Here is an 11,514-nt window from a genome sequence, read left to right on the forward strand (position 1 = left end):
GCGAAGGGGGTCGTTCACCCGTGTACAGGTGCCCACTGAGGCCACACGCATTGGATTCTCTTGGAGCCGGAGTTACAGGAAATATGAGCTGGCCAGCTTGTATGTCAGGACCCCAAGTCAGGTCCTGTGTAAACTTCACGGACAAGCAGTGTGTGTGGTGTATTCTGAGTGGTGCCTGGAAATGCGAAGGCACACCGCTGGGAGTAACTGTGGTCCCATTCCTGTTGAAGGAGCTTCAGGACTGACATGGTGGCCCATCGACTTCAGAGTTCAGATCAGATATGTCCTGGAGGAGAGAGAGGTTGTGCTTTGCCGGGACTCTCTGTTCCTGCAGCAGCCAGCCCTGGCAGCAGCAGTTAGGGGCTGGTGAGCAGGACACAGAGTCAGCTCCTCCTCCTAGGCTCTTCTCTGCCTGAATAAGACAGCTCCAGACTGTGCCGCTGACGGCAGACACCATGCAGCTCCAGGCCTCTTTCTCGGTTTTCCTGATCCTCGCCTTCTGCCAAGAACTTTGCTCAGAACCAAGTAAAGGTTGGTATGAAATGGGGGCCTCAACGTAGACCAGGAATGGAGCAGGGACCCTGCGGGACAGTCTGTTTCTCAACCAGCAGGACAGGGAGCTAGTTCAGGTCTGGCAGACGCAGTCAGGTATTTGCTGTGTGCCAGGCACCATCCCAGGAGCTGGAGTTACAGCCACCAGCCAAAGACACTGGAGGGGGGGGGCAAGGGTAGGGGGAGAAGATACACAGCATATGTCATAGCATAACAGACGGTGAGGGAGCCATTGGAAGAGGAAAGTTTGGGCTTGTGATGGCCAAAGCGAGACCAAGAAGGAGAGGTATATGTTCAACTTTTATGTGTCCTCCTGACAGGGTCAGGCTCCTTCTTGGGCCACTGTCTCTGCTGTGGTTTAAAGTCATCAGGTGGATGGGGGGAGGGGCATGAATGTGATGTATTCAGATCTTGTGAACAGGAGGATTCCCTTTACAAATATTCAGAGCTGGAATATAATTCAGTGTGGGAACACTTATTAGCATGTAGGAGTCCTGGGTGTCCCCCTCCCAAGTCAGTAGCATCAGGGGTCAGGAGCTGGTCCTACTACTTACAAAAATCTATGCCTCAAGGGTGTTGTCTGGTCTCTCAGAATGTCAGGGTTTTTTTCCTCTAGAGGATAAGAACAATGGTTGTGTCTTATTCACACACACACAAGGGGGGGGGGATCACCTCTATTACACACAAAAATAAATAAAGTGATTTCTTCTTGGTTTTAACAGAACCAGTGAAGAGGGAAAGCAGATTAGGAACATTTTAAAACAAGTGGGACTCCACCTCCTCCTGAGTCACCTGGGGTCAAGGAGGATACTACTGTGACCAGGAGGTCACATGCTATGCAAACATGCCAACTTGCCCTGCCTCCCCAATCCATTTCCATCTTGACTGGATAACTATTTTGTTCTTGTACCTAGCACCAGCCTTACAAGGCACAGACATAGAGAACCTGAACCTCTCCCCTGCCTAGGCTTCTGCCAAATTCCACCCAAAATGTTCATCCACCCCTTCACCCTACAGTAAAGGAGACAGGTTAAGAACCTGGATCGTGCTGGCTTTGTGTCTTGATTCTCCCACTTCCTGGCATTGGGATAGATGCCCATCTCTCTGACTGTAGTTTCTTCATGTAGCATGGTAAGCCACGATAGCTGGAGTGACCAGAGACACAGGTTAGCAATGGAGCTCTGGCCTGGCACACACGAGGCCCTCGGCATCTTCCACTCACCCCAAAGTTACTAGGAAGAGTAATTACAGAGACTGAGAAGACAAAGCATTCTGTAAAGCATTCTCCTTGAAAGCCTAAAGACCTGCATTTGATCTCTAACACCTACATCAAAAGAAAAGGAAAGGAGAGGGACAGTCGCAGGGGCATGCTTGTGGTCCCAGAGCTGGGGAGGCAGATGGCTCACTCTCCAGCCAGCCTTGCATATTTGGTGAGCCCCAGCCTAGTGAGGGACTATGACTGAAAAAAAAAAACTCCATAAAACAACACCTAAGTTGTCCTTTGGCCTTCACAACACATATGAACACACACACATACATGCACCCATACACACATGCAGCCACAGACACATGTGAGTGTACATAAAAAATACAAAGAAGCTTCTAGCACGAGGAGCTCATGGTTATTGTGGCTTTGTTGGGTGTTTGCTGAGACCTCAGAGGCATTCCTGCACTGGGAACTAGGGCTGCAGAGTTAGTATGCAAGGTTTGTGTTGCTAGGTCTTGTTGCTTAGGAAGAAGAGGATGCTTAGGGGCAGTTTACCATTATCCGGTGATTGGTTTTTTGTTTGTTTGTTTTTTAGTTGTTGGACTTCTCAGTGCTTCTTATTTGCTGTTTTTGTTTGGTTTTGTTCCCTATTTTTGTTGCTGTATTTTGTTGAGATGGGTCTCATTATACAGCTCTGCCTGACCTGGAGCTCTCTATGTAGACCAGCTGGCCTCCAACCCATAGAGATCCCCCTGCCTCTGCCTCTCCTGAATGCTGGGATTAAAAGTGTGTTCCACTCCTGTCCCCAGCCCTCGTTAGTTCTCTTTAACCTCTCAATTAGCCCCAAAATGTGAACATTACAGTCCAGCTTATGGTCAGGAAACTCAGTGCATACAGGGTTATCAGCTAGCAAATGACTGTGTCAGACCTGAAACCCTGCTCTCAGACTCAAGGCCCACCCTTTCCCTTCAGTCTGCCCATTCTGGAACAGACTGTGAGATAGAAGGCAGAAACCTGCAGGGTCTGACTGCAGCAAATCAAATCTGAGGGGGCGAAGGAGATCCAGGGCTCAGCTCCTTGGCGTCACAGACAACAAACTGGAGACTTGGAGATGTGACGTCTCTACAGCCTCATGCAGTCATGGGTGGCAGGGCTTATGTCGAAATCCTAGGCAAGGGAGTTTCACTGCTTGCAGAAGTACAAACCTTGGCTTCTGTTGAGATGGAGAAGTTCGGGTGGGAAGAGGCGGCTGTCATGGATGGCCTCAGCCTTGCCCCTTGTGACCATGGAAGCCTCCAGCAGAGGGGAGAGTAGCAGGGGGTGGTGATGGATTTGGCCCCCCTAACCACTCTTCTTCTTCAAGTATTCAGAAATCCCTTACCAGCGCTATGCAAACTTCCTTTGGAAAGGGGTGAATGCCGAGCCACCCTACTGCGATGGCACTATAACATCAAATCTGGCAAGTGTGAGCGGTTTAGCTACGGAGGCTGTGGAGGCAACGAAAACAACTTTCTGAGCAGAAATCAGTGCCGCTTAGCCTGCAGACGTTCCTGATTTATCCAGCCTGTGTGGCTCTCCATGAAGTCAAGCTCCCTAGGGGGTCCCCTAAGGCTTTTTGTGTGTGAATAAAAAAATGCATTCCTCTAAATACATTTCCCTAAAGTTAATTCTATCTCAGAAACTGCACAAATGTTAGCATCCTGCTTAAAAATCTTTCCTTGTAAAATACAAGTCCACTGGGAAAATTTAGAAGTGCCACTCAAAACTTAGTATGGATTGCTGTTCCACCCATCTGAAGATAAAGACTCAGAGTTGGGACTAAAAGGGAGGGCCTATACTGGACTAAGGAAATGACCCATGATGTAAGAGATGTTTGTACCAAGCCCCACACTAAGCAGAAACAGGAATAAATAGTGAATGGAGAGGAGAAAAAAAACTGAAGATTTTTAAGGCCACTTTTAATTTTAAAAATAGCAAGTTTTTACCTCCTGCTAAAGCTAAGTCATGACATGAAGAGGACAGGCAAGCCCTAGCCCCAGGTCCTCTGGTTTTCCTTAAACAACAATTATTACTCTCTGAAAGGAGAGGAGGAAGATGAGCCTGTCTGCTCTGTCATTTCAAGGTGAGATGAGGCACAAAGCTAGGCAAGGGCTTCTTTTTAAACCACGCGGGAAGGGGGAGGGCAGAGAGATGGCTCTGTGGGTAAGGGTGCTTGCCACCAAGCCTGACCAACTGAATACGATCCCTGGAACCCACATGATGGAAGAAGAGAGCCAATTCCTGCAAGCTGTCTCTTTCTGAACTTGATGCTTGGTATTTGGCTAGATTGGCTGTCCATAAAGATCTGGGAATTAACCTGTCTCCGACCTCATCCCCATCCCCAGTGGTAGGGTGAAGGCATACTGCTGTGTCTGACCTTTTATAAATGGGTGCTAGGATCTGAATCCAGGCCCTCAGACTTGGGCCGCATGCGTTTACTGACGGCCTGCTCAGCAGACCCCCGGACTGTCATGAACTTCTCTGAGGACTCTGAGCAGCTAGGACGCCTCCCTGAGCACGTCTCCCAGCACTGTCTAGCAGAGAGCACGCAACACCCCCAGGAGTGAATCTGACTGATTTCGAAGGTGCTCCTCAGCCCCTAAGAGGCCGTGTGGGCTCCATGATCTTTGAAGAATAAGGAACTCCACAGGATTGGTGAAACAATTCACCAGAGAAATGCTAGCACCCCAGAGACATACCTGAATCATTGTTCATGACTTCAGAACTAATCTTTCCTGGATTTTGAGCCTGGATGACCCAGTTGTCCCAAACTCTCTCACCCACCTAAACCAAGTCAGGGGAACCAGGCAGAGTGAAGAGAGCAGGTGTTATGGCGTCTCCATTGCTGAAAGGGAGCTCTTTATTGGTTAGAAAAGGGAGATGCTTTTGCAGGTCCAGGAAGAAACACAAAGACCAGAGAGAAGGGAGGCCCCGGGAATGACGCCAGATGCACGGCCCGGCAGAAGCATCCTCGTCCCATTCCTCAGGCTGGTGGTGACTGCGGATGAAGGAAGAAAACCATGACATCATCAACACTAACATCTGTCATACTAAACACAGGTGTCAGCAGTTTAAATCCTGACCTAGCTTCCTCCTTCCTCCGTTACACTGCATACACAGCGATGCACAACCTTCTTGGGAGCTCTGCCTGCATCTTCCAGCAGATTCTAGATCCATCTCTTATACTGCAAATCAAACCTGTTCCAGGACCTCCTTGGGTAAGCCATGATCCTATCTGACCACTGTGGCCTCTCTGGAGACCCAGAAACATTTATTTATCTCCCTCGAATCTTCCTTCTACCACCAAAAGTCCCACCATGCCTTCATTCCTTAGATCAACTTGAGATGAACTGGCTGAATAGATGACATTTATCCCCAATCTGTAAGGAAAATAATTGTGGCCGAGGAGCAGAAGAAGCTAGGTACGGGTCAGAGCAGAAATCTGAACCTGGTCTTCCTGCTTGCAATGCCCACCATGCGGTTGACATTCAAGGAGAACATTGGCATCATAGCACAGTTCAGGGTCCTAGGAAGACCACATCTCCCTCCTAACCTCTGAAAAGCATACTTTGAAATAACAAGCATGAGACATTTGGTACATTCCCCGTCTCTGGCGAATACTAATATAATAATCTCTTGTATACTAATGGATTCCCCCCAGCAATCGGTGATTGCAACCAATGGCTTGTTCAAGTTCTTGCTCATCATGGCTTCCTCTGCCTTGAACAGCATCCCACCCTGCATCTCACCAAACCATGAATCATGGCCTCATCCTTTTGTGCCACTTCAAGGTCAGCACCTGGGAAGCATTCTCCAACTGCTTCTACTCCATCCCCCCTCCCTCAAGCCTGGGTGGCATTTCCTCATCTTTTTCCCACAGCAATGGTCACTGATTAATGGCACAGGCTGTGTTATCAATTCTTCCATCTCAGCCATTGCACTGCAAGCTGGAGTGAGTGGTCTCCTTTCTGTCCCAGAACCTCAAACAGCCACACTGATGGATCACCTAACAGGCCAACCAAGTCTCTGTCTCAGTTTCTCCCTTTTTAACACCTAACTGTGTGACATAATGCTATATTAGTGTTTTGTGTTAGGTGTGTGTGTGTGTGTGTGTGTGTGTGTGTATATACCTTGTGTGTGTGCAATGTCCTTGGACGCCAGAAGAGGGCACCAGAGCCCCTGGAACTTGGGTTATAGCTGGTTGTCACCAGAAACCAAGTGTTCTCCGCTGAGTCACCAATCTAGCCCCAACTGAATAGCATTTTGTTTTTAGTCACATACAAAGGGAAGTGACTTCCCAAAGTTCTCCTTTCAGGGCCCTAAGCACTAAAGATACTGATTTTAGTCCTGGCTTGCTCAGAGTGAATGCTTAATCCATCTCAGACACAACTAATAAATGCAACGGAAGTTAATGACCTCAGCTGCCTTTGCCCACAAAGAGGAGCCTTTGGAGTAAATAAAGATCATCTCCTCTGTGTCCCACTCACAATGCAGAGAAATACCTTCTCAACCCCACTGGCCATCCACTCTTCTCTGCCCCGCCCCCAGCATCGTTCTCTCCCCTAGGACACACAGCTATCCCTTTCCAGTTCCTGACTTACCGAAGTTCCTGCTAAACCAAAGAGAAGCTCATCACTCATAGCAAAACCCACCATTCTTCTTTGTGAAGTGGTGAACTGGCCACCTCTGTCCCCTGCCTCCCTCCTGGTCAGGCTCATCTGCCATGTCATTCACCGGTGAGTCTATGAATCTTTCCTGCCCTCAGCGTTCTAGCTATATCACTGCATAATACAGGAGGGCCCTTTCAAAACATCAGGGCAAGTCTCTTTCTGAAGACACACCTCTGGGTCAAGACAATGGCCTCTAAGGCCCTCAGATCGTCTGTCTCAGAGCTTTGGGCCTGCCTTCTTATTTTTACTCAGCCTTCGGGTTCTTCCTTAAATGCCCCAGTGATGTTCTTGCCTTCATATTCCTACTACCTCTGCCTGGACACACTCATGTGCCTTCTCTCATTTCACACCTCCTTCTCATGATAGTCTTCACCCACTATCTCACGTAAAAGTTACAGTAACGCCCCTTGTCTCTCCTCCCCCAAGAACACTTCCCTCCTGTTTTCTTTGTCCCCTGCCACATACCTCCCTGTGACATACTACAAAATCAGCGTGTTTATCTCTTTCCTCACACACTAGACAGGAAAACCCATCCCCCAGCCTCTGTGTCTGATTCGTTTGTTCACACACCATCCACGCACTATAGATGAATATTGGCTGAGATGACGAAGGTGAATATATGGACAGATTCATTATCACTGTGTTTTCCGAGGTCTTCCTTTGCAGCTTGCTGTAAGGAAGGACCCCATACTAGGGCATCTGTGAACCAGCTCTCCTGCTCCCACCTACCTCAGAATTTGGGTGTGGTACAAGTCATCTTCCCACAGCCATTACGGCAGCATTTCGTGTTGCCAGGACACTGGCTATCCACCTGGCACTGGTCCTCACAGATGCCAAGCTTGGGGAAGTCCACGCTGGGGCAGGAGCCCTGCTTTTCTGGGTAGGCAAAGGAGTAAGAGGGCTAAGCTGGGGGTCGGGGATCCAGTTAGACAATCAGCAAAGCGCGGTTGAACACTGCCCTGAAGCTGGATCACCTAGATCTGCCTACCCGAGTTGATTGTGGGAACCTGAGTTGCTCTCAGAGGTCCTGAAGAGATTATCTGCAAACCCCTATTCCTGCTCTCAGAGGGATTTGAAATCACAGAACCTCAGCCTGAGTCACACAATTCTGCCATTTTCTACCCTTGTGACTGAGGGCCCAAATCTCCCGAAGCCCCGTCTTTAGATGTCACATGGAATCATGTCACTATACTGTGGGGTTCTTACAAAAGCAGTTATTGCCCACACACACCACCCTGAAAAATCAAACTTCTTGATAATAATAAGTAATTCCCTCCACTTTCCACCTTGCTGCTTTCTTTGCCTTGGGACTCCTAAGTATAAACACTCCCAGCGTCTGCTGCATCCCTAGGGAACATAGTAAAGGCAAAATAGGGGGTAGAGGTGGTGGCCACGATCAAGATCAGCAACTACAAACCTGTCCCCACCCCCACCTCCTAGCCTCAGCTTTTCTCTCTTGGAAATGAGAAGCTTAGATTCCATGTGACCTTACCTTCATCCATGGCCACAGCAGGTGCCATGGTGGAGACTTGACCTCCCTCTGATGGAGAAGTATGGTTGACTGATGAAGAAGTATCCCGAAGCTCTTCCTCAGCCAGTCCTAAGGGTGGAGATGGTTTTAAAGATAAAGGAGGGAAAGCCAGAAAATGTCAAAGAAAGAAACGGAACCTCTGCCAGCCACAGGATGGCGGTGTGACTTTGTGCAAGACTATTTCTTTGGGCCGCTGGCTTCCACAGACTAGGGTGTGGCAAAGTTCTTTCCCGCCCTCAGGGAGAAATCTGAGGAGTCTAGTCAGGCCAGACGGCGAAGGTCCTGAGGGAGGGACTCCAGAAGCAAGAGGTCCCCAGGGCTCGGGTCCCAGGCCTCATGCCACCCAGGGATTGCCCACAGTCTCCAGCCAAGGAAGCCACTGCGCCCGGGTACGGGAACAAAGTCTCGCTGTGCGTGCCCGGAAGCCCGTCATGCACCAGAGAATCGAGCCCAACCAGGAATGGGGGGACCTCCCCCCTGGGCCGCACCTCAGTGACGCCCTTGTCCACCCCCCCTCGCCCGCATCCACCCAAGGCCGGACAAGGGAGGGCACAGGTGGATCGGCTTTCCACTGCTTCAACCTTCCAGGGGGTTGGGGGTCCCTGGGTCCGGGGTGTCTTTCCTCCCAGAACCGTGCGCTCCCCGCCTCTCGCAGCACTTGACTGCCCCGCCTTGTCCCTGCCAGGTCGCTAAGGGGTTACCATTAGGCAGGGAACAGATAAAGCTGCAGCCGGCCTGGCAACACTTGAGGCTGTCGAGGCACTGGTTGTCCGAGGAGCACTCCTCCACACACTCAGTACTCTCTTGGAGCTGAGGGCACACACCCGGTTTCTCTGTTCCCGCATCTGGGGATGGGGAGAGCAGAGAATTGTCAGGGAGAACCGAGCCCAGTCCACCGGGATAGTCATCCCCCTGCTCCAAGATCCTCACATTTCAACCCCAAGGACTTCTGATTCTCTGGACCCAGAGGTACTCATAACATCCCAGAGGGGCCCATTCCCGGGCCAGGGGTCTCTGATACTTGGGGGCTCCTTGTTGATTGGCTTCAGAGCCGCAGACCCCTAGGGACTTGAACTAGCTTCGATCATCCCGGGATCTTCCCGCTCCACTGGGTCTCCGCCTACAGCTAAGGGGGAGCCTCCGCCCCTCTAACTTTCGGCCTTCAGGGGTCTCCCCACCGCCAGTACACTGAACCCTACTCTTCAAGAATCACTAACTGTAGGCCCCAGGGTTCCCGAAATTTAAATTTTCATTGACCTCCCCACTTTCGCCCCCCAGAGTCCCTACTTCTGGGCACCGCACTCCTGGCTGCACTTACCTGCGCCTGAGAGGGGGGTGGACAGCAGCAGCCCCAGAAGAAGGCCTGCAGCCGGCAAGCACAGGCGACAGGCGGGCATGGTGCAGGTGTGAGCTGCAGCCTGGGTGGGGGGGATTTAACCGCTCGCGCCGGGGGCGGGGCCGAGCGAGGGGAGCAGGAGGCGGGTAGGAAGCACAGCGGGCAGCGCGGGCGCCCTGCCACCTCCTGCCATTTCACAATCCCCCGGGATCAGGTGTCACTCTTGGCTCTGGTGGGAACCAGGAACCGAGACAGCTTCCGAGCCAGTTGTAGCCGGACACTAGTCCACCCCTCCCTCTCTTCCTACCTTTCCGAAGCCTGAGGGCAAGGCAGGGCAGCGGGAGCAAAGGGCCCAGGCCCAGGGCTCCTGAACTCATTTTTAAAGAGTCTGGGGTCCTCCCTGGAACGACTGGAGTCCAGGAATAAGGAAGAAAGGGCAAGGCTACGGGGAGGCCACAGATGCTGGGGATTAAGTGCTGAGACTTGGGGTCAGATGGATCAGAATGCAGAGCCCTGTTCAGGGATTAGTAGAAGGCTAGTCAATGGGCGTAGTTAAGGAGCCCATCTGACCTGCAGGGAGCAGGCCCATGAAGGAGAAACACCCGTACAATATCCGGCCCTTTTAGACGCATTTCTGCTTCTTCCTACCACACTCCGTTAGGGCAGAATGGGGACCTCAGTCTCATAGCATCTTTTTCTCTCATGACTAGAGAGTTATTACTGTCAACTGCCTATGACACACAGGCCCGACATTCAGAGATTTGACCCCAACCTAAGTCCCCAACCAAAGCCGTTCAGGCAAGATTTTGAATACACATCTCTTCCTCCAGGCTATGTTTCCTCCATTCCATCATAAGCATTTGCTGGAGTGATGACGATGACGACGCAGATGACAGGCACCTTTAAGGCGGGCAAATCTTAGCTGTGCCAACTGGGCACGTGCAGGAGAGGAGATTTCCCTAAGACCCTCTCCGTATGGATCTGTATGTATCTCCATAATAAATTCCTCCCCCTGCCTGGCCTTCCCTTGTTGCCGAGAGTATCATTTTGGAGATTACTCCCTTCTTCTCCTGGCCTCTGCAGGAAATAATGGTTCTCCTACCTTTTATGTCTCGGCTGGATTTATTTTAGCTCTGCACCCACCGAGGTGTGAACCACCGTATTCAGTTACCATCATCAAAACCGGGCTGCCCAGCACTGGTCTTGATGAAACATTTCCCTCTTCTGAAGAGCCATTTTGTCATCTGTGAAAATGATGACTGGGGACTAGGGTTGTACCTCAGTGGATACAGCCCTTGCCTAGAATGTGTGAGGCCCCAAGGTTCAATCCTGAGGACTACAAACAGGGAGAGAAAAAGAAGAACAATGATTAAAGTTCATATTCGACAAGAACAAGAATGCCATGGTCCAACCCTGGAACATACATGGCGTCCACACATTGACATAGGAATCCTAGGGTCTGGCATATAACTACTACATACACAGCCATGAATAGCCCACAGATGATAAATGCCCACTGTTAGGAAGGAGCCTGCTGAGTACATGCTACCCTTTATGATCCTGGCTCCCATGTCCTTGGATTCAACCACCCTCTGATAGAAAATACTTGGTGCCAAAACTGTTCCTAAACTGAACATGTGTTGACTGTTGTTTCGTGTCGTTATTCCCCAAACAATATGGTTTACAGTAACTCATGTGGCGGTGGCTTTAATACACCAGAATATACATGTGTTCTAGGCAAGCACCACACTGGGTTTTTATTTAATTCTTTTATTTTTCTAAAAGTACAGCCCATTGTACCTGTCCACACATCTTTGACAGAGGCTGGGTCTTCTCCGTACTTTGGGTTTCTGGTGTAAGTTACTAGGGTTCAGTGTCTTGAAGTGTTTTGGTAAGTCCTTTACTAAGAAGCTCCTGGAGAGCTTCTTGCCCAGGGAACCCCAAATCTCATCCTCTCAGAGGCCACAGAGGAGTGATAAGCTTCTAGTTGGGACCTTTGTGGCAGTTCTGCCATGCTAAGCTAGGTTTCTGAACACACACAGATTTAGACTTAGGCTTCTTGCTAGCTTTGCCTTGGTATTTGCTTCTTTCTTGGTCAGCTCTCTGGCATCTTTCTCTTGCCATCCTCAGGCAGCATGACAACTCTCTGAGAACACTGGCACCCACTGCAGCCCCACTA

The 11,514-nt window shown here is 50.3% G+C and overlaps 2 protein-coding genes across 2 annotated transcripts; one reads left to right on the forward strand and one right to left on the reverse strand.

The window, feature by feature from the left end:
- The first annotated feature begins 455 nt into the window (after window positions 1–455).
- Spint3 (serine peptidase inhibitor, Kunitz type 3) lies at window positions 456–3,313 on the forward strand. The gene is made up of 2 exons (XM_038331316.2): window positions 456–531; window positions 3,123–3,313. The coding sequence occupies exons 1-2, from the start codon at window positions 456–458 to the stop codon at window positions 3,311–3,313; spliced, it is 267 nt and encodes an 88-aa protein (XP_038187244.2).
- Window positions 3,314–4,626: 1,313 nt separating this feature from the next.
- Wfdc2 (WAP four-disulfide core domain 2) lies at window positions 4,627–9,473 on the reverse strand. Its single transcript, XM_038330600.1, has 5 exons — window positions 9,318–9,473; window positions 8,701–8,844; window positions 7,961–8,068; window positions 7,198–7,344; window positions 4,627–4,796 (listed from the first exon to the last, which is right to left on the reverse strand). Exons 1-4 carry the CDS (start codon window positions 9,394–9,396, stop codon window positions 7,199–7,201), a joined length of 477 nt encoding a protein of 158 aa, XP_038186528.1. The 5' UTR covers window positions 9,397–9,473; the 3' UTR covers window positions 4,627–4,796; window position 7,198.
- Between the last annotated feature and the right edge of the window lie 2,041 nt (window positions 9,474–11,514).

Source organism: Arvicola amphibius, chromosome 5 (genome assembly GCF_903992535.2).
Source record: "Arvicola amphibius chromosome 5, mArvAmp1.2, whole genome shotgun sequence".
NCBI lineage: Eukaryota > Metazoa > Chordata > Mammalia > Rodentia > Cricetidae > Arvicola > Arvicola amphibius.